Source organism: Lytechinus variegatus, chromosome 12, assembly GCF_018143015.1.
Source record: "Lytechinus variegatus isolate NC3 chromosome 12, Lvar_3.0, whole genome shotgun sequence".
NCBI classification, from domain to species: Eukaryota; Metazoa; Echinodermata; class Echinoidea; order Temnopleuroida; family Toxopneustidae; genus Lytechinus; species Lytechinus variegatus.
Genome location: NC_054751.1, coordinates 815,411 through 839,287, shown reverse-complemented (window position 1 = coordinate 839,287; position 23,877 = coordinate 815,411). Strand labels below are relative to the sequence as shown.

General features: G+C 35.3%; 1 protein-coding gene across 1 annotated transcript in view; it reads left to right on the top strand.

Moving 5' to 3' along the window:
* The first annotated feature begins 8,967 nt into the window (after positions 1 to 8,967).
* The window catches only part of LOC121424844, a 38,342-nt gene continuing 23,432 nt past the window's right edge, over positions 8,968 to 23,877 (top strand). The window contains exons 1-2 of the mRNA XM_041620651.1: positions 8,968 to 9,532; positions 13,970 to 14,031. Of these exons, the coding sequence (XP_041476585.1) occupies positions 9,298 to 9,532; positions 13,970 to 14,031 (297 nt within the window). The 5' untranslated portion in view covers positions 8,968 to 9,297. The remainder of the gene's footprint in view (positions 9,533 to 13,969; positions 14,032 to 23,877) is intronic.

The window sequence follows — 23,877 nt, the reverse complement described above, 5'->3', positions numbered from 1 at the left end:
TTTAAAGTTGTGGTTTAAGTATGGATAGCCAATTGTTACATAAATCACTAACAGTAGATATATCATACTTTAGCTCATTTGGCTCTCAAATCATTCATAATTGTCTAGGAAGTATAAATATATTATTGTCTTCACCATCGATGAATCAGGAAAGAGCACAGTAAACATAGGAAACATACAACTTAATAAAAGTGTTGATATTTTTGGCTTCCCATAATTAAACCACAACTTTAAACCTGAGTTTAAGTTTAACCCGACTTCAGAATACGGGACAGAGAGATTATCCCTCAAGAGTACACTTGTTGCTGACTGCAACCCATTGCCCATGTTTAAGCCTATATGGGTTTTTCAGTAGTCAACACCTGTTAACCTTTTGCATGGATTTCAAATGGTAATTAATGGGGGCTATTTTGGATGGATTCAGGACACCCTCCTCCTCCCTTCCTATGACTGATCAATTGTTTTTTAATGATTTGTCAAGTAAGACCCTGTTCTCATTACAATCCTAAAACTAGTTTAGTGGAAACCGGTTTAGGAAACTGGTTTGGAAGATGGCTTTGCTGGCTTTCCCATCTGATCGCCTGACAGTGGTTTTCAAAACCGCTTCACGTTAAGCGGTCTTGTTGCTACGGGATCGCTGTCGGTGGGGGACATGTTTCGTTTGAAATTTGAAACAGCAGCGTAGACATTCTACACACAATGTGTGGAGTAGCGTGCCCGACATGTGCGAAGATCGCTTCCCGAAGAATGGTTGTGTCCTTACCTATGATTAAACTAGTTTAACGAGGCAAAGCAGTCTTGAAAACCACATTGCGAGGTGGTTTTTCCAAATTGATCTGAAAGATTGCTTCCAAGACTGCGTGGGACCGTTCCCATTAAACGTTAAACTCAGAGCTGCCAAGTAGTACGATTTTTCCGTATTTCATACGGAAATCAATTTAAAATACGGCAGTACGCTTTTTCATGATAAAATACGGGAAAAAACAAATTAGAGAAGAAAAGGTATTCCGTGTGTTGCTGCCCTCTACGTTCAATGAGTTATGCTTTCATCAAGGCTTTCCGATTAGAATTTTCGATATCCTGGCGAATCAATGCGGGTGACAAGTTCCGAGCGCACGCACGTACACGTAGTTTACAAGCGCAAAGCAGCGGCTCAAATCGCGATATTTTGCGACTGGTAAATACGTCTGTAAGGATGATGACGTCATCCAAGATGGCAACTTACGTTGACCGACGGAAGGATCGAAGATGACGATGTTTCGATCATAATTTGAAACGAATTAGCCGTAACTGCGGTCTAAGGTACGATATTTCTGAATTTCATACATTTTTCCGTAAATATGGATGCAATTTCTTTTTCATAATGTGATATTTTATGATTTTATGTGCAAAAAACGATCGGAAAAAACCAGGTTACCGTCGAATGTTAGATCTAACGTTACTGCTAATACGTTGTCTGTACGTACGGGCCTCCAAATTCTTCAGTCTATGTATTGGTGAGTCAGCCAACGCAGTTCAGCGGAACAACCAAAATCTAGACTGAAGCTTTCGGTCTCGTGTACGTGTGCGACGGTGTGGGGCGCAAAATAATGTAAGAAGTGATCGAACTTTGCCATTATGCATGCATATTTATCTCATGGTAAAAATACGGATTTTTTGGTCAAAATACTGATTTTGGGGGATAAGAATACTGAAAATGCAAAATACAACTTGGCAGCTCTGTAAACTAGATTCGGTTAAAACTGGTTTCCACTAAACAAGTTTTAGTACTGTAATGAAAATGGGTTCCAAGATTTCTCCTGGGAGACTTCACCTCTGGGGAGCTCTCCTCCACAAATGTTCACCATGTTTAAATGGGAATTGTCCATAGGGAGAATTGTCCAGTTAACACTTACGACATTTTAAGGGCTAAATCGCATTTAGCAACCATTATTGTTTATCACTGGCAGAAATCTGAATAACATTCTCTTCATGACTAATCTTAACAGCAAAGCAAAATGAAATATGCCAACGCCCAGTAACATTTCTATTTCTGATTTTTATTTTGAACAATAAAGTATAGATTACTAGTATTATTATTTTATTATTTCTATTTTCTTAAATGTATTTAAAGCAAACTACATTTGTAATATTACCATCTTTTGTGACATCTCTGAATAGGCTTTAGCCTATTGTTAGCCATTAAGATTTTGCCGATAACATGATATGTTGCAGAGTCTGAAAAATTTTGTCAATAATGGAAGTTTTTTGCAGTAAACACCATGTATGTAGTCCTGAAAAAGACTATTTGTTAATCTTTCTTGGTTGTTTGATAGCTCTTAAAAGGTCATATTGTGTTATCGCAATAAAGCAACATATTCATTAAAAAATTATTGAATATTGAATATTTTTTTCATTATGGCATAATTTAGATATTGAAATATTGCCCAGCACTAATGTCAAATGTAACTGTAATAAGTTATTGAAAAAAGTGTCAGGTTTCATTAACTCTAATGTATTCATTTTATATTAAACTAAATAGTAACACGAGCACCAGGGTAAAATCCTTCACCATCTTTAATTTGTTAACATGAATACTAGTAACTTCTCTTTGATATGAGCTAATTCCTGTTAATGAATCATCAAACCAATGTAAAGAAAACAAGTTTAAAGCGCTGCCCATCTATCCAGTAACTTTTAAATTAACAAATATTCATGAAATTGCTGTTTTGCTTAGAGAGTAATCATATGAACCAGTTCATGGATCTTCTGTGTATGGAACGAATTTGGCAGACCTACTATAAATAATCATCGGCAAGTTGATTTTTATCTGAATTTCCAGTGATGAATACAGTTCAATTTCTTTTAAATATCTTCAACTTTTTTTTTTACATTTTGCTTTTAATTTGCAGGGTAAATGCAGTGTTTCTTATTTATCACAAGATTGTACCATCTTCCCTGTGGAATATTGCTCAGTGTATTTAGAGGGTATTTTCATGTGTGCAGAAACTCTTGGGAGTATGTTCAGTCTCATATTGTTGGTGTCGTGAGTTCATTAGGAGCTTATTCAATCTCACATTGCAGAATATCTGTAAAAACCGCTTATCTTTCATTTTCATTTTGATCATGTCATCTCTCTTATCTGCTACGTATTATTCTAGTGACTTCCTATTTTAGAGGGATAATGCGAGTGAAATATGAATGTAATCTTTTAAATAAGAAAACACTGGCGTATCGGTTCTGACTCTTGCCTTGTAATCAGAAGGTCGTGTGTTTGAATCCCACCATGGCCTAGCGTCCTTTGGCAAGGCGTTAATCCCCACTTTGCCACTCTCCACCCAGGTGTTAAATGGGTACCCAGTAGGATGCGAAAGCCTATGTATTATGCCTAGCAATCGAGTCTTGAATCTCTTGTTGGAATGCTCCCCAGGGAGTGGAGAAGGTGCATACATTGCATGCGGGCATGTAAATATCCGACGAACGGGGTAATGATATATCTGTGAAGCGCTTGGAGATGTCGTTCTGATATATTAAGTGCTATATAAATGCGGAATATTGTTATTATTAAAAACTGAATTATCATTATTCTGAATTATTCGTATGAACTAACAATTCGCGACTTCCTATTCTACCTACCTACTCAAAACCTCATCAAACATGTGTCTTGATATGATCTGCTCATTGCCATTTGATATTGAAAAAGATGTAAATAGACTCCATATTTAAAGAGATTGTGTATGTTGCTGCTTTTTATCGAGCACAGAGAAACGATCAAACATGTCGAAGCCGCTGAGCTACATGTGGTATTTTCATTACAATGATTTTAAATGTATTTTATTGTCAAGAATCATGAATATTCAAGCAGGAATTGTGTGTGCATTATTAATGTGGTTCATGAATATTCAAATTGTAAGAAATTGAATTCCACATGGATTTCCATTGTAAAGTCATTATTTATTTGAATCGGTGACCTCCACACGGTATGGGGTTCAAATTCAAAGGAATACTCCATTTTGGAATCAAGTTGATTGAAATCAAGAAAAAAAATTGTGATTCGAGGGAAAAGAGTGAGAATTTAATCAAAGTTGGATGAAAGTGTTCAGCAGTGTTCATTGTTGATAAACCTTGAACAGTCTAAATTATTGGTTAGATGTTGTCACTGCAGATTTTTCTTTTGTATTTATGATATGAATAACAAATATATCACTTTTCTCCTCCATGTCAGAATGTAAATATGGTTTGGTTCCCATTGAATTGATGTAAAATCAGCCTTATTGTAAGCTATGTTTATTATTATGGAGATGCTGTTTATCTGCATCTTTCAAGAAATAGATATTTCAGGGGACTATTGCAGAAAGAGTAACAAACTTACAATCAATTGGAACATGATGTTCAACTAGTAAGAAACATCTATCTAAGCTTACAATTGATATTTGAATTTGCTCAAGTTGATAAAGAAATATTTACAAAAAACAAACCAAATAGTGAGCTAATGATATATTTGTAGAGCCTCACTCATTATGATTTTGGTTGAAGGAAGCTGAAACTTTACCACTCGGTGCTCTGTTCATATAATATTTTCCTATTTTTTAAAATCAAAATCATCCCTAGTATTTTTGAAATCGAAAATGTTCAGAGGCTTGCTGCTCCACATGTTAAAGAAAATCTTAAAGGGATGGTCCAGGCTAGATTTCCAATAGAGTAATATTCACAGAGCAAAATGCTGAAAATTTGATCAAAAATCGGATAACAAAAAACCAAAGTTATTGAATTTTAAATATTTGCATTATTCCAGTGAAACAGTTCGAGGCATGTCTTCATGAATACATTAGGTGGGCTGATGATGTCATATCCCCACTTGTTCTTTTGTATTTTATTATATGAAATTAGATTTATTCAAATATTTTCTACCAATGACTAAAACAATTGGATTGACAACTGATTAAGTGCATGATTTATTTATTGCCATAACTCATATCATAATGGAGACACATAATTTACCCATGTATGAAGAAATGAAACAAGTATGATATCATGTAATAACATAAAAAAAGGAAAGTGGTGATGTTACAACATCGGCTAACCTAATGAATATTCATATTGCTTAACTTTAAAGAGAAATGCCAGTAGTTGCAGTAAACACTGATTTCATGAGAAAGTCTGTAAAACCAGGCTTAATTGTCAGTATATCATCGAGGATCTAGATCTGGTACAGTTACATAAACTGAACTTTGTGAAATCTTGAAATCTACGCTGAAAAACGTTCACACTGAAGATCACCAACACAGATAGGCACACGTGGGACAGTGTATTATTATTGCAGGAATAAAGACCCGACGGAAGTGACCGAATCCGCGCTTATTTTGCTTATTTCTCAGCAATTACACCATTTCTCCCAGAATCCTTTGGCACATATTTTTTATTCATACAAACAGACACTTGGGTGGTCATTATATTAGATTCTGTAAAAAGTCATTTTAAGATCGTTACCAAAACTGGAATTTATCTTTAAATTCAATAGCTTTGATATTTGTTATCCAATTTTGATGAAATTTTTAGCATTTTGCTCTGTGAATTTTACTCTATTTATGTAGATATAAATATTTCCAGCCCGGACCATCCCTTTAAAGATTTTATGACTTTCTATCTGATTTTAATGAGATTCTCACTTATTTCGTTCATAAATGCCCATTTATTCAAATCAAATTGATTTCACAATGGAGTATTCTTTTTGCAGTATTAATTCAGATGAATTGAATCTACAGCAACGTGATATACTGTTGATATGCCAGGCCAATTTATTCTATTAAAAATCATATAAAAATTATGCAGCATGTGTTCATTTTATCTGTAGGTGTATATTTCCATGCTCATCTAATGTGAAAGTAATTATGGCATAATTTTTTGTGACACAGTAGTGGTTCCAAATGAGGAATCCTTTCACAAGGGATGTATAAGTGGGTTAGAGCCAGAGACTTGACTTGTTAGCAACATTTGTATTCTGAGACACATCAATTAAGAGAGAGAGAAAGAGAGGGAGAGAAAACAAGAGAACGAGAGGAGGAGAGAAAGGTGGGGAGGGGGTGATGGTAGATGGAAAGTACAATTTTATCTTTACTTATAAAGAGGAGTTTTCAAAACATTCTCAGAAAGACTTCCCTTGAAAAGTTAAAATAATGAGAAAATGGATGAATAAAGAATAATATAAGTCTGTACTTGAGTATTTTTATTATAATGTTAAAATACATGTTTATACCAAGCTGATCCTATTTTGCCTCCGTTATTATCATGCCCCCCCCCCCCCGGCAGCTCCAGGATTTTCCAAAGTGGGGGGGCACATTTTACCCAAAGAATATTTGACAAGAAAAAAAAGGTTTTAAACCAAAAATTAAGGATACTTCATGCCTGAAAAAATTTGACAAGCAAAAAAAAACAACAGGTCTTCACTTTCAAAGACATTTTTACATTACAAGTTTTAATATTGCTTCTCAAAAGTGAGGGGGGGGGGGGCATGGGTCGGCTGTGCCCCCCCCTCTGGATCTGCCACTGCCTCCCATCTATCTTTTGCTCTTGGGGAAATTCTGCACCAATCTGCAGAATATTAGTCTGAACCCTTCAATAGAGATGTTTGTTTTATTTTCTTGGCACCAACATAGAGCGTGGTGGCCCAGTGGATTAGTCTTCGGACTTTGAAACAGAGGGTCGTGGGTTCGAATCCCAGCCATGGCGTAATTTCCTTCAGCAAGAAACTGATCCACAGTGTGCTGCACTCAACCCAGGTGAGGTAAATGGGTACCGGTAGGAAGTAATTCCTTAAAAAGCTGTGTGCGCTATGAACGCCTAGCTTAGCCGGGTAATATAGGAGCACCTTGAGCACCTAACAAGGTGGATATGCGCGCAATATAAATAACATACATTATTATTATCATATTAGATATCGCTTCTTTTGATTATTTTCAAAACCTTAACCTGCAGTTGGATCCTGTATCATAAAGACTTATAATTGGTATAATAACAAATGCATAATTTCTATAACAAGTTAACTTTCAGCCAATGAAATTGATTGATTTCAGTAGCTTTAAACTGTTATTGAAAATTTGTTCTAGCAACAAGTTTTATTCAAATCGTCTGTTTGTTCATGAAATATTGAATGTAGAATAAACATAAAAAATACAATGCAGTCAAATGACACAATGAACAACAGCCACAATGCATTGACTATACTCTCAAAAATATATAATTTTTGGGTAGAGCCTCAACATTAATGGATTCGTGATGAATTACATAATGAGTCAATCTTCTTTTTGTTTTATTCAACTGTGGATCCAGCTTGCTTTTTTTTTAATATGCTGATATTTTTTTGGTCAAAATACAGTATGCCAATAGCTTACCAAGCTGTTGGGTGGTTTTGAATACTGAATATGTCAGTATTATTCATTCTATTTTTACTTGGTATCATATTATGGAAGCTTAAAAGTGCCACCGAGATGTTGAGATAATTATCTCATCATGTTGACATCTTGTAGAAGAGATGACAAGATCCCGGATCTCATCATGTTGACATCTTGTAGAAGAGATGATGAGATGACAAGATCCCGGATCTCATCATGTTGACATCTTGTAGAAGAGATGATGAGATGACAAGATCCCGGAACTCATCATGTCAACATCTTTTAGAAGAGATGATGAGATGACAAGATCTTGGATCTCGTCATGTCTACATCTTTAAGAAGAGATGTTGAGATGACAAGATCCCGGGATCTCGTCATGTCGTCATCTTTTAGTAGAGATGATGAGATGACAAGATCTCGGATCTCGTCATGTCAACATCTTGTAGAAGAGATGATTAGATGACATGATCATGGATCGAAGATCTTGTCATCTGACCATTTCTTCTAAAAGATGTCGACATGACGAGATCCGAGATCTTGTCATCTCATCATCTCTACTAAAAGATGACGACATGACGAGATCCCGGATCTTGTCATCTCAACATCTCTTCTAAAAGATGTCAACATGATGAGATCCGAGATCTTGTCATCTCATCATCTCTTCTAAAAGATGTTGACATGATGAGATCCGGGATCTTGTCATCTCAACATCTCTTCTAAAAGATATCAACATGATGAGATCCGGGATCTTGTCATCTCATCATCTCTTCCAAAAGATGTTGACATGATGAGATCCGGGATCTTGTCATCTCATCATCTCTTCTACAAGATGTCAACATGATGAGATCCGGGATCTTGTCATCTCATCATCTCTTCTTAAAGATGTTGACATGATGAGATCCAGGATCTTGTCATCTCATCATCTCTTCTTAAAGATGTCGACATGATGAGATCTGGGATCTCGTCATCTTATCCTTTGCTATCAAGATGTCGACTTCCCGAGATAATTATCTCAACATCTCGGTGGCACTTTTAAGCTTCCATATCATATGCTTTATTCAGTTGTATAAATTTTCAAAGAGCAACAATGCTCAGTATTGCTTAATGTCATTTTTATCAGTATCAAAATGAGTCATAAAAAAGAAATATGCTGTTACACAAATTATTTTATAATAGTTGCTTTGTCATTGGTGAAAAGTAAATTATGTAATTGTAGATTTGCCCATCAAACACAAGTAGAGAGAGAGGTCTTCATTTTACTGGTCTCATACTACTGACAGCAACAGAAGTGGTTTTATAGGGGGGCCGGGGGGGGGGGGGGACGATCAACCTTAAGTTGAAATAATTTTTAAAAATCTCACTTGAATAAAGAAATGGCGTTCTGCACTCATACTTCTCTTTCTTTTTCTACCTCTTTTTTGCTTTCTTCTCTCCCATTAATTTCCAACTCCCCCCCACTCCCCCTAAATGCATGATCTCCTCATTTTCTTCTTTCCAGTTTTTCTTTCTTTCTTTCTTTCTTTCTTTCTTCCTTCCTTCCTTCCTTCCTTTCTTTCATTCTGTCTCTGCATCCCGCTCTGCCTGAGCCTCATTTTACTGTCTTATCCCAATTTCCCCTCCCAACATGCCTCTCTCCCCGTTCTACCACCCCTCCTACCAGTAACCCCAACACCTTCTCAAGTTCGGATGCGATAACACGCGTGGGTAACAACAATAATCAATTCCATCCGATAGTTATTTGCGTTCTCTATAAAATCTCCCGGGAATGTGAACCGTGTCTGAAACTCTGAATTCATCGTGAATCGTCTGCTCCAGAAGGAATATATGTGAATTATAAATGGAATATGTCACTTAGTTCAACCAATGGAATTCTTCTTGCCACTTGTTTGATGTTTATTGACATAAAAAGCTGCCACAAGCGACGAGAATGGAAGACGAGGCGGCGAGCGTAAATCTTCCACTTTCGCTAGCTCAAATCACGGCGTTCCGTGCGGGTAAACAAGCGTACAATGGATTCGGTGAGCGAGAAGTTTGGGCCATTTGCAAGGAATGTTGTTCGGCTCTCCAACGGGTTGTGGATTCGGGAAATGAAGATGGCCTGGTGGTCTGCCCCGATTCCTTTATTCTGCATCCGAATGGGAATATCACAGTTATCAAATCAGGTATAAAAATCATTCTTCTTGAAAATGGTAGACTCTTAAAGGAGGAGGAATGAGAGAGTGCCGATGGAAGAGAAAAGGGATGATTCTTATGAGGATGGAGAAAAGAAATAGAGATGGAAGAAAAGTAAGAAGAACCATAATGAGGAGGGATCATTTTTCTAGAAGACAAATGACAAGAAATGGAGAAGAGGAGAATTAGGAGAAGGGGAAGAAGAAGAGAACAAGGAGAATGAGGATGGGTGGAAGGAAGATGAAAGCAAATGTGAGGAGAGGAAGAAATGAATCTGTCAAATTTTCAATCAACACATACAAAGTTAAGAGATGATTAAGTGTTAAGTTAAGAGATGATTAAGTGTTTACATTTAGGTGACTGTTAAATTTCATTAAAAAAAGAGAAAATTTCATAGGAGTGAACTGAGAAATGGAACCATACATGCCTATCTATATGTATTCACAGGAAATATTACTATTCAAGCATTACTTGATCGAGTCTTGAAAGCTGTAAAATCCCCCCCCCCCCTCCATTTTATTGGCTCAATTTTCAAAAAAGTATCAAAGTTATGAGAGGAGATAAACTATTTCACATTTAATTTGAAGAAATCATTTTTCTTAATGTAAGTCTACCCCCATTACTTTAACCGTCCAAGGCATGGCTCTCTCTCTGTCTCTGATAATTGAAAAAATCAGAGGTCAAGTATACATGGCTGACACATAACAGAAAATAGCAATTGTCATTTTAAAAATGAACACAAACCAGAAGCTCTAATCTATTTTTCTGTAAATCCTTTTTTTTCTAAATGGTTATCTAAATAACTGCATAATAATTAACAACATTTTTACAGCACTTATCACTTATCACAAAAAAATGTCTGACATAAGATATAGAAAGAGAGAATGAATATCAGCCAAAATTTCAGTAATATAAAAAAAAATACATGTATATGTATACTGAAATTTTGGCTCAATATACATTTCACAGTAGTTCAACCACCCAAATAAAATCTAAATAAACGATGCCATGGAAAATAATTCATCTTTTTTGTCAACAACTTTCATTATCAGTATCAGGTTCAAAAAATTTGAATCATAAATATTGTTATGCGATCAAATATGCTCAGCTTCCAACTGACTAAAGACTAAATTCCTATTGTACTTGATGAATCCTAAAGTGATAATTGTACTTCAATCTACTAAGCTTGAAAAGAAATTTACCTTGAAAAGAAAAGAAAAGAAAAAGCGACTATTGATTCCACTTCTCTGTGTCAAATTCGTTCACACCATATTGATTTAGGTCACAGTTCCAACCGTTTGAAAGACCATATCTCCTCTAGCTATTCTTTTGTTAGGATTGATTTAAAAGCAGTTAGTCTTTGCCACACTGCCATGTTATTGTCAAGGAAACCAAAATAACAAATCTGTTTTCACGGTTATGAATATTTGATGAATGAAAAGAGTACATATTGAATGTGACAGATAAAGAGACTGTATGCAAGTTCAGCTATGTATGATTTCTATATTTTAGAAGAACATACAAACCCAAAAGTCCCTAGACTAAAGGTGACATCTATATTGTTATATGGTGTACATGTAAGAATTTATGGAATTCATAAAGGAGTAGAGTCTCAGTGTAACTTGCAGTGCATACATTCACTGTCGTTATATGTCACAGATAACCAAAGTGTATATGAAGCAGATTTATCGGTAGATAGCAAAAAGTAAGATTCTTTAAAAATAGGTAGAGAGTTATTGGTATTAATTTAGATTTATTTTTAAATGTGTAAACTTTCAACTTTAAAATGAAGAGGGAGGAGGAGTGCTTGGTGTTAGCCTGGGAAAGTGCATCAGATTTGCTGGAAAGTGGTCAGATTTGGAATGTATATGTTCTTAATGAACTACAGGTATGGTTATACACAACATTTGCTCTGCCGACAATTGCTCCAGGCTTTATTCGGTCAAAGATATAGGGTTAGGGTTGCGATAGGGTTTTATGTAAGGTTTAGGGTAGCAGAGCTGCACATTCCAGTATTTTTAAACTGAAAATGAGTATTCTGGTGAGGAAATCAGTATTTTCAAAGAAATACCACGGGACAACACATAAAACTGAAACTTTAGAAATCAGTATTTTGCATGAAACCATCTGTTCTTCTATTTTTTCGGTAGTTCCCGACGGAAAATCTGTACTACCTGGCAGCACTGGGGTAGGGTATAGTGTTAAATCCCTGGAGGGTTAAAGTTGGTCATTCCATCAGTCAGAGGCGTCGATCCTGACGCAATCATCTTTTTTTGGATATACATGTATATCTTGTTCTTTATCAAACGGTCCATTAAATTGTCATTTTTTTTCAGATAAAAAATCAAAATTTTCAGCTCACGCTTCGCGCTCGCATCTATCCTTCTTTTAGATACCAATCTTAATCATTGATACCAAAAATGCTTAGAATATCAAGCTTTCAGGTCAAAATATGATATATATATATGTGTGTGTTTGTGTGTGTATGTATATATATATATCTTAAAGTTTCAGGTATTGGCTTCTCTAATGGTAACAAAATATGCTGAATATATACTCCTGAAGAAGACGGAGGTCCGTCGAAAATTTGAGTAAAGAATAAAAACTATATTGGCATTGAAAGCATTACCTTCAGCATATTTTGTTTATATATATATATATATATATATATTACTGTATATGTGTGTGTGTATTGTGTGGGTGTCTTGTACGATCCAGCGCCTTTGGAACGTTAATGATTTTGCCCCCCCCAATCTGAAAAATGGATCGACGCCCCTGCCATCAGCGTATGAAATTTAGAGTAGAGCAATTGTCACTGGAGCAAATGTCATGGAACCATGAACTATATAGTTCCAAACTTTGAAAAGAAGAAGAAGAAGAGAGTGTGTGTGCCCTGCAGGCTACAGCCACTTTCATTGACATAATGAGTATGCTTGATGTGTTCACTGTGGATATCATTTGAAAAGCCTGCTGTGATATCCCTTTGTCCAGTTTTGTATGTAGAAGGTATTACCTGGTGGCCATCCTATCCTTTAAGGAGAAGAAAAGAAGCAAATCAGTGAATGGTTAGCCATGCATGCGTGTTCTTTCTGCCTGATTAGAGCTTTTGTGATGGAGCCTACATTGTAATAGACCCAGACTGCCAAGGGATAAACATGAGCTATTTTGGTCTGTACTGGATGGTTTTGAAACTTGGATTTGATAAAAAAAAAAGAAATAACATCGATTGATGAGGTTGTGTTGCAGCTTGTAGTTTTGGCAAAACGATTATGAGCAGTAGCGTACGGGGGGGGGGGGGGGGTGCAAAATCATCTGCAAGAAAAGCAAAAAAAAAAAGGTCCTCAACAGGATATAAAGGACATTTCACAGCATAAAAAAATTGATAATAAAGAAAGTCTTCATATTCTCGTGGGGGGGGGGCAGGGATAGGTCCCTTGCACATGGGTTGTGACTCATCAGGGGGGCAGTCTGCCCAACCCCTGCCCCCCTACTAGCAGTAGGTCCATGATTGAAATGAGCTGTGACAAGAAGAAAACTTGAGATACCACAAAGCTTTGTTTTGCCTTTGTCATTGAGAAGAAGCTATTGATGGGTGAGGGATTAGAGGCCGACATGTACTGTGATGAACCAATGATGTGGAAAAGAAGTTGAAGTACAGTAATTAATGGAGTGTGAATGATCTTGTGAAGAAGGTAAACATGGTTTTGAACTTGGAGAAGAAAGAGGAAGAAGGAAGGGGGAGGAGATGGAGGAAGGAGAAAAGAAGAGGGGAAGATGGAGAGGAAGAAGAATATGAAGAAGGTAGAGGAAAAGTAGAAGAAGAGGAAGAAGAAGAAGAGAGGAAGAGAAAGAGAAAGTAGGAGGAGACAGGAAAGAGGGGTGCTAAAGCAAATGTACAAATGAGCCTACTTACTCTAATTGCCACTTGCTAATTTTTTTTAGCAAAAAGTCCTTTTTAATCAGAATTCTCCAGTGGCATACAGATGGGGGGAAGTGGGCTTTTTCACAACCAATCTTATAAAAAAAGAGAAAAAGAAAGAAAAGGAGAGAGAGAAGGGTAAGATATATTATTTTCTGAGTTATGTCAAAATCTATCACAAAATTTGACTTCGTAAGTAAAAAGTTGAAATATTTGCTCACTCACTTCGCTCGCTTGCAACTTTATATGAATTTTTCCCAATATGCCATATCTGGCTCCCTCAAATTGTCAAAATGTTTAGTTTTATGCTTGTTTGATTTCATTATCTATTTCTTCAGATATCACTTTTCTTGGAGTAGGCTTGAATAAGAAAAAAAATACATTCCTGATAATGGATCATGAAGCAGAGTGGAAAGGGGGGGGGGGGGAGAATAGTGACTTTCATTTCCAAGTCTCTGAATTACTTATTTAAATTCATGTTTGTTTTGTGCTTATTCTATTCACACAGAAGGTGATGTTGGTAATGAGTTTCAAGCCCCTGAGAGTCAAACGATGGGATTTTCAGAAAAGGTTGGTATATACTTAGTCTAGTAGTTGAGTTTATATGGGATGTTTATTGGAACCAAATTTATTTGAGAATGAGATCAAAGTATTCTTAAATCCTGACCAATGCTTTGCCTTTGGTACAACCATGGGGTCAATAATGTCTTTATACACTATTATCTAACATGACAATCTTTTTTATTCAATTCCCCCAAATAGCATGCTGGTAAGCAATTCCTATATTAACAAGTTTTTGAAGGGTTTTATCATGTTTAAATAAATAAATATTGTCTTATTGTATGTAAACTATTTTAATGTTTTTTATGGACCCCATGGAAGAAGTAGAACAGAGTAATTGTGTTAATGACTCTGAAATGGGCAATCCTTTCAATTGTTTTATCTATTCGATATATTTGCTATTCATTTTGTTTTATTTCTATTGATGCCATCTATGTTATTTATTTATATTATTTATATATATGTGTTGTGTTTTTGATAATTGGAAATTAAACAAATATTGACTATGCCACCAACTTGCCATTGAGGGAGGTTCTACATCTCAATGGCTAATGTATTTTATTTTACAAATAGGACAAAGAGCAATATCCTATTTTAATAGTGGTTTGCTACACATGCTTAAGATTGGAATGTTTGAATGATGTTCCAATAACTTGCATAATTGAACCATAACCGAAGCGTTAGGCAGGCTACATAAATTTTCAATCATGTGAAATACATGTATATCGAATTACAGATTTATTTAGTCATGTGACAGATGAAATTTCAGATACGTATCAAAACTTGACATATTTTTGCCTGGGGGAGGCCAGGTGTATTAACTTTTTTCCATTGATGTTAAAGGACAAGTCCACCCCAACAAGAAATTGATTTGAAAAAGGAGAAAAATCCAACAAGCAAAACACTGAAAATTTCATCAAAATTGGATGTAAAATAAGAAAGTTATGACATTTTAAAGTTTCGCTTGAATTCACAAATCAGTTCTATGCACATCCTGGTTGGTCACGTACGTGCACGAGCCATAGACCCAACGTCAGCTTAAAGGGCGGCGCCATATTGCCAGATTCTGGCCAGATTTGGCGGCGCCCTCACCCGGCTAACGTTGAGCGCCATTCATCTATACACTAATTCCTCTTGATTACCATTGATAAAAACCTCGTTCAAATCTTTTCCGGAATTATTATGAATAAGCGATTGATGTTTTTCCGTTAATCAAATATCCGTTATTATACCCATATTTTTGTGATATTTATAACATTTTTATTTTAATCACAATTTCAGTCCAAACGCGGGTCAGTTTTTGAGAACCCACGTTGTTTTTGCATGCCCACGTATGGCCTTACGCGTATTGAACGGAATGATGTTGGGTCGAACACCAGAATATTGTTGTGATTGTTTGTTCCGTGTTTGTTGGGGATGAAGCTATGATGGCGACCAGTCACGTTTGACAGTACCGCCAAATCGTTAAGATTAACTAATTAAGGTCAAGGTGAGACAAGAGAAATGAGCAAGGCGCTTTATGGGGGGGGGGAGGGAGAGAGAGAGAGAGGGGGGGGGAGTTAAGAGGACCCAGTGGGGATACAGTTTCATCATCAGTGCAGGGCGTCGATGAACAACTTAATTTTTTTCTTCAAAATGTGGAAAGTGACAGAAAAATCAGAAAAAGGTTAATTGGTTCTTATTTTTTGAAAAAAACCCAGAATTTATCAAGATTGCTGTTTATTCTTCATCATGGTTGTAGAATTTAATAAAGTATAATTCTTTCAAAAAACTCAAATTGTGATTAATCGTATTGGATTTATTTCACTCTTTTCTTTCGCCTTGTTTTTTTTCTTCCAAAAATCAGGGAGATGAAAAATATGAGAGCTAGGACGTAAACATATGGACTCCGTAACACAAAGGTTTACGATGAATAGCAAAAATGAAAGAACGCTTCTGATTGGTTCTTAGTCAGTATTTTGCGACAAATGCACGTGTAACATTGATCTTGATTAGCCAATTCATTTAGAGATTGATCGCTAATCTTTATGTTACGGAGCCATGGTGAAGTTATGATGTTGGAGAGGGCGCAGCCCCATGCACTTGCAGATCCAGATTGATTTTCATGGGGGACACTTAGAGTGCCCCTATATTTCTTCAGTATTATTTTTACACGCAAAAAAGTCAAAGAAGACATCATGCCACTCATGCCACCGACAGCTGCCTCGTCAAAGGGGGGCGGTCAATTATTTTGATTTTTTTTTCATTTTGTCCTCGATAGGGAAGCCGGGGGGGGGGGGGTCAATTCATTTTATATACATTTATATTGTGTTTATATATGGGAGGGGGTCTGCTACTGAGCATGTTTTTACAAGGGCTTAATATAACAGAAATGGCACGATTTAACACAATAAAATGTATCATGGAGGTTTATACTAAATTAATACATAATTAATAATTGTTTTAATTGAAAATGAAAATAATGAAGGCACCCATAGATCTTAAAAATATCTCATAAATACAGGCCTAAACCTGTATGAAGTTGAACAGGCATAAAGTATAAATGTTTAGCTATAGCTGAATTGATCCCGCAACCAAATAATGTTGGCATAAACTAGCTGTTATATCAGTGGCGTAACGACATGAACGAGCGAAAAAAAATTGGGGGTTATACACGATATGGCGTATCAATCAGGCAAAATTTAAAAAGAATTTAGTAAGTTGCAACCGACATGAGCATAATTTTGATGTTTTGGTAACAAAAATCCAATTGAACAAGTTCACAAGATTCTCTTTCTTTTTCCTCTTTTTTTCTGAATTGGGGGCATATGCACGACCCCCCCCCCATTAAATTATAAAGGCACCACTCTGTTCTGCCACTGTCTAAAATTGGATTTAATCTTTTAGAATTTTAATCTCTTACCTAATTAATCTAAAGGGATAAGAATAAGACAAAAAATAGTTGCAGATTACTTATTTCAAAGTATTTTTACTTAACTCCCCAACTCTGCTCTTGCTGCACTGCACGTAACGGCCCTCCACCAAATTGCCAGGCCGACTCGCCCCGTGAGCAAGTGACCGCGTTCGCGTAAGTTCACCCGAAGCCATGACTAAATTCTGACCATAAACATCACCTAACTAATCACTCTCTGACAATATTTCAAAGTGTATTTTATTACAGTCGATCCTTTGGGCCATTAAACGATAATATTTTCAATGTTATCATGACAAATAATTTTAATGAGATAGTGGCATTGTAGAAAAAACAAATTTATAAGCACGAAATGGCACCAGATATATCATCAAACATACAGCGCAGCGTTCGGGACTGGTGAGTGGGACGGCTCGCTTGGTGTTTTCGCCCCAACGAATTCGGCGAAAACGTTACCATTGCGCCGTGCGAATGTTAAATCTGCGGCTCTCAATCAGAGACTTGAATGTCTCTTTTTGCATTATCGAAAATAAATCATAGACTTTGTTTGATTTATTTACAAGTAAGTTGCATATCCGTCGTGATAATTAGGAAAATCCATGATGTCTTCTTCTAATTCTGTAAAAACTATGTCTTGAAAATGCCTATGTCAGAAAATTGCCGGAAATCGTAAAAACTTGCCTAAAATATCTCTTTTTGAAAGTTCATCCATGGTCTGGAAAAAAATGTTATAACTTTTGTAGACGTATACCGTAAACAAATACATCCTCGATCACTGAAATAAAGTGTTTGCTAAGCTTTTGTAATTCAGGCCATGTTACCATGACAACTTGGGAAAACCCTTATTTTTTCGAAAAAAAACTTTGGTTTTAAGGATCATTTTACAGACATAAAACTAACCCAATTTTGAAGAATTGTGTTTAAATTTCACATAAAATTAAATTATCTATGTTTATACTTTCGTTTATGAATATTCATATTTCTTATAGAATCTTAGTTTTTGATTGGTAAATGTTTCAGTCATGGATAATGACAGAGCGTAAAAAAATCTGAAAATGCGCATTTTATCGGCAACCAACAAGCAAGATGGCGGAACACATTAAGTTGGCGGTTTGCACGTACGTGTGGTATGCAAATTGGCAGACTGATGACGTCACCCACTCACTAATTCTTTTGTATTTTATTATATGAAATATGAAATATTCTATTTTTCTTCTCCTTGTCAAGTGCGACAAATATTTACTTCTCCATGTGGAATTACCATTATTATAACAGTTTAAAGCCTGTGTATAGCTTTGGTAAAGGGTCAATAATGTGATTGATAATCGAATATCATCTAATATGACAGTCTTACTGAAGCGTAGAGACTGTTAGATATTTTTCCAACTGCACTTCTCTGAGAAAATTTCAAATATTCAAATCTTGGATATATAGCGCCCTCTCTCGGCGATGCTTGTTTTAAATTTAAAAAATGGGCATTCAAGCACTTATCTTATTAATTTAGTGATTAGATATCCAAAAGTTACAGACAAAGAACATATCTTGAAAGTTTCAGCCCATTCCATGATTTGGAATAGGATTTGATTGAAAGACAAAAACACACAGATATTTTAATTTGATCGGGTGACCCGATCAAGTTAAATTTCCATGTAAAATCGCAAAATTTATCCTGTAAAACACATTTTCATTTCATATCCTCCACATCATAACTGTTATAGGGCATATCCATTCATATTAGCTAGCAATGAATTGGAATAGTGATAGGTGCATTTTGGTGGATTTACCAAAACTATACACAAGCTTTAAGTTAAGTTGATCCTTATTTTCAATAAAAATGAAATATTGTATAATTCAAACAATAAAAAACAAAAGAAATGTGAGTGATGGACATCATCGACTCTCTCATTTGCATATCGCTGAGTTGTGCATTTAACTGGTTTGTGAAAAAGAAGCGAAAATTAAACATGTCATAACTTTCTTATTTTACATCCGATTTAGATGAAATTGTCAGCGTTATGTTTGTTTGATTTTTCTCTATTGATTCAAATCAACAATATTCTGGTGTAGATTGACCTTTACTAACAGTGTTTCAAACATCTCTGAGTTTTGCATTGATGTACATGTAGTCCGTCTATTTGCCTGTGTCAGGAAAATATAAGTGAGCACTATTAAACAAGGAATTTAAAAATACAGACAAATTATCACCGACTTTGAGTGCTTAAACCTGCAGAGTCATATTGTTCAAACAAAAAGCATTCTCTGAAAAGGCATAATTGAACCATATGAGCTACAAAATGCCCTCTTAAAAAGTTACATTTGGGGTATTTTTCTCAAACATATCAATATCTTTCTCTAAAAGAAAGCTACATTGTGATGTTAGTTTCTTGAGATATTTTGAAGTTTGTGTAATATATTTTGGTTTGAAAAGCTGGATTATGACCACCTCCATCTCAGTCCATCTCTCAAAGGGATGGTCTGGGCTGAAAGTATTTCTAACTTGATGAATAGAGTAGAATTCACTGAGCAAAATGCCAAAAATTTCATCAAAATCGGATAACAAATAACAGTTTTTGAAATTGTGAAAAGAGTCGTCATGAATATTCATTAGGTGGGCGCATGACGTCACATCTCCACTTGTTCTTTTGTATTTTATTATATGAAATTAGGTGTATTCAAAATTTTTCCTCCAAGAACTAGAAAAATTGGATTGACTACTGATTTAGTGCATTATATATTTATTGTTGCAACTTATTTCATTATAAGGGAGACATATTATTCACAAAAGCATGAAATAATGAAAAAAATGATGATTTTATAATAACATAAGAAAACGGAAAGTGGAGATGTGACATCATCAGCCCACCTAATGAATATTCATGAGGACTGTTTTCATAAAATATTGCTAAACTTGAAACTTCATTAACTTTATTATTTGTTATCCGATATTGATGAAATTTTGCTCAGTGAATTCTACTCTATGTAGAAAGATATTTCAGCCCGGACCATCCCTTTAAGTCAGGACTCAGTCCTGCAACAGTAATTCATGTGTATATGTGTACCAAATTGGACTCAGGCTAGGCCATGTTATAATTTGGATGTTGCATGACTCCTTCAATCAAATTGGTGGATGCTTTGCTCTGATCACAAATTTGAATTGTTTTCTTTTAGTTTGAAAGCAAGAAAACTATATCATATCAAACGAGACATACATGTACAACTAGCAGCCAAAAAGTCTGAAACATGAGTGTAAAAAAAAATTTAATACTTCATGTTTTAGATTATTAGAATTTAAATTGTTTTGGTAACTGTCAAATTGAACAGAATAATATAATATGTATCATTAGAAATTGTTGCACTGTACAATGTCAGTTCATGAGAAGGCCTGTCATTAGGTGTATTCAGACTGCCTCAATCACCAAAATACAGTGCCTGTTAATTATGCAATGCTTTTCAGGTTAAAAAAATACCTGAATTATTTTTGCATTTATACCGACCCAAAAAAGATCTTTTAGAAGCAAGTTCTCAAAGTTGTGATTCAAAATCACGAGCTCAGCAGCCCTACAACACCTGCGCTCAAATACTCGCTGGGTAAGGAAAGTCCTCATAATTTTGACAAGTACCTACTGTTTAGTGGGTATTTCTTTCGGGAAAATTACAAGTATTTTGCCATTAGATTGGCCAAATACTGGGCATTTTCTGATCGGGGTAGATCAGGGTAGATTTCCCGATCAGAGACCTATTCTCAAACTTCGAGGCGGTCTGAATATGTCTTTTGTGTTGGCACAAATTGCTGCCCGGGATATGCTTTTAAAGGACAAGTCCACCCCAACAAAAACTAGACTTGTATAAAAAGAGAAAAATTCAACAAGCATAACACTGAAAATTTCATCAAAATCGGATGTAAAATAAGAAAGTTATGGCATTTTAAAGTTTCGCTTCATTTCACAAAACAGTTATATGCACATCTCGTTCGGTATGCAAATGAGGGAACTGATGACATCACTCACTCACTATTTCTTTTGTATTTTATTATATGAAATATTTTTATTTTCTCATCATTGTCATGTGAAATGAAGTTTCATTCCTCCCTGAACATGTGGAATTCCATTATTACAACATTTTGTACTTCAGGCAAAGAGTTCCTAATCGTCAATTTCGTAAAAAATTGAAATATTGTGCAATTCAAACAATAAAAAACAAAAGAAATAGTGAGTGACATCATCGACTCGCATTTGGATGTAACTGGCTCGTTCATTTAAATTTTTTGTTAAAAATAAGCGAAACTTTGAAATGTCATAACTTTCTTATTTTACATCCAATTTAATGAAATTTTCAGCATTGTGCTTGTTTGATTTTTCTCTATTGATTCAAATCAACATTTTTCTGAGGTGGACTTAACCTTTAATAGGGGTTAATGGCTTTGATACTGATTATCAATTCATTTCTCATCCAAATTACTTACTTTTGATGGTACTTGGCTATCCATTCATTCATCCATCCAACTGTCTTTCTTTCTGTCTGTCTGTTTGTCTGTCTGTCTGTCTATCTATCTATCTATCTATCTATCTATCTATCTACATGTATCTATCTTTATCTGTCAGATATACATATATCTGTATCACCTGTCATTCTTTGCTTCTTTTAGTTTTTTTCCATCTCATTTTCTTAGGTCGTTCTCCCATGATAGGTACTCCTCCCTTTTTTCATGTTCTCTCTCTTCCCCCCCCTGTTCTTATCCCCATTTCTCCCTCCCTCTCTGTTTCATTTTGAAATCTCTCTCTTTCGGAGTCTTGCATTAGCTTCTTCTTATTTCCCCCTTTTCATATCATTCTCTTTGCTTTGCTTGTAACAGATATACATATCTGTATCTGATTTGGTTATTTTGTGGTTTCATTTTTTTATTCAAAGTTTACTTTAGGGTAGGGATTATGATACTGGAGAGTATTATAGAGATGCAATGTGGCCAGCATCATGAACAACTGAAATCGATATTTGTAGAGCAAAAAAAAAAAATGCAGTGGCAACAGTTTCAAAGCAGTTCAAAACAAAATTGTTTAGTTGCATCATGGTGTAACTTTTTCTTGCCTTTGAAAAAATTAAGCTGCATTGCGCTACATTGTTAGTGATGTCATTGTGTTGTGAAAATGAAGCCATTAAAATTTCTATCTGCTAATGCATCACATGAAGTGCTTTTTGTATAAGAGTTAAAAGATGCTTTCCCCCCACACACTTTAGTGTTAGACTTTGAATATATGTATGTTCAAGCCGATGTTCTTGATCTAGAATTGCAAATATTGATTATGCCATGGTCACATTTGTTCTACGGCGGCCGTACGGCGAGTTGAAAACAGCCGTTTTAAAAAAAAATTGTCCAACTACATATAGGTGGTTTGAATCAAAATTGATAAAACGGCTGTTTTCGACTCGCCGTACGGCCGCCGTAGAACAAATGTGACCATGGTTTTACAAAACAAACATGGCCAAAATCCTGACGGTGTCTTGAATTAAAAAGTAATACAGAAAAAGCATTTTGTTGTAAAGTTCTACTATTGCATTTCCATCAAACAAACTTCATTCAAATGATTTGATCAATTTTTGTTGGTTGCTTTTATTGAAAAATAATTAAAAATTTAATTGACCTCATTTCCAATATTCCATTTGAGATACCACAGTTTTCCTATTAGGCCCGCATTGTGCATAATGAATTGAAATGTGTACAATCATGCAATCTTAAAGGTCAAGTCCACCCCAGAAAAATGTTGATTTGAAGAAATAGAGAAAAATCTAACAAGCACAGCACTGAAAACTTCATCAAAATCGGATGTAAAATAAGAAAGTTGTGATATTTAAAAGTTCACATATTTTTCTCAAAACAGTTATATGCATAACTAAGTGATATGCAAATGCGATAGTCTATGATGTCCATCACTCACTATTTCTTTTGTTTTTTATTGTTTGAAGTATACAATATTTCAATGTATACAGAATTGACAATAATGTAAGACTTGACTGAAGTTACTGAACTACATAATGTTAAACAATGTTACATGTAATTCCACAAAGTTCAGGGAGGAAGAAAGCTCGATTTCAAATGACATGGGTGAGAAAATCATAATATTTCATATTTCAGATAATAAAATACAAAAGAAATAGTGAGTGTGTTATCTCATCAGTCCCCTCATTTGCATACTGGCCAGGACGTGCATAGAAATGTTGTGTGAATTCAAGCGAAACTTTAAAATGTCATAATTTTCTTATTTTACATCCGATTTTGATGAAATTTCCAGCGTTATGATTGTTGGATTTTTCTCTTTTTATTCAAATCAACTTTTTGTCGGGGTGGACTTGTAGTCACATAAAAGTGAGCATTCCTTTAAAAAACCCATCTATATTTTAAGATAAAATGTTCAATAAAGTTGAATAAAATTGTTGCTTTTATTGCATTCTAGTATTATGGACCATCTCATATAAAGACTTACATACATTGAAATCGATCCCTCAATTGAGATCATTCTAAATTCAGATAAGAAAAGACAGGATCGAGCCATTCTAATCCCAATTTGAAACTGATGTGAATCGATTGTATGTGAATGACCTGTATACATGTTAGATGGGGGACCACATTAAATGATTACATAATCAATATGTAAGTGGTGTCATCATAAAAGGTGCATTGACCGGCTTTTCAATGGCACTGTCAGATGCACATACAAACCAGGAAGACAGATATAATTATTGCTAAATGTAAAAGCAGGGAGTACCTCCCAACAATTTTTTTTTTTTTTTGGGGGGGGTGGATATTTAAGGTGTAAAATCAGTCGCTTAACCTGAGTATTCACACACCTGCATCTGATATGGAAAGTTGATGAAAACATGTCCACCGCGGTGTCACAGTTATGCAAATGAGACAAGCAAACACACAATGAACGTATTACCCCGGCAGG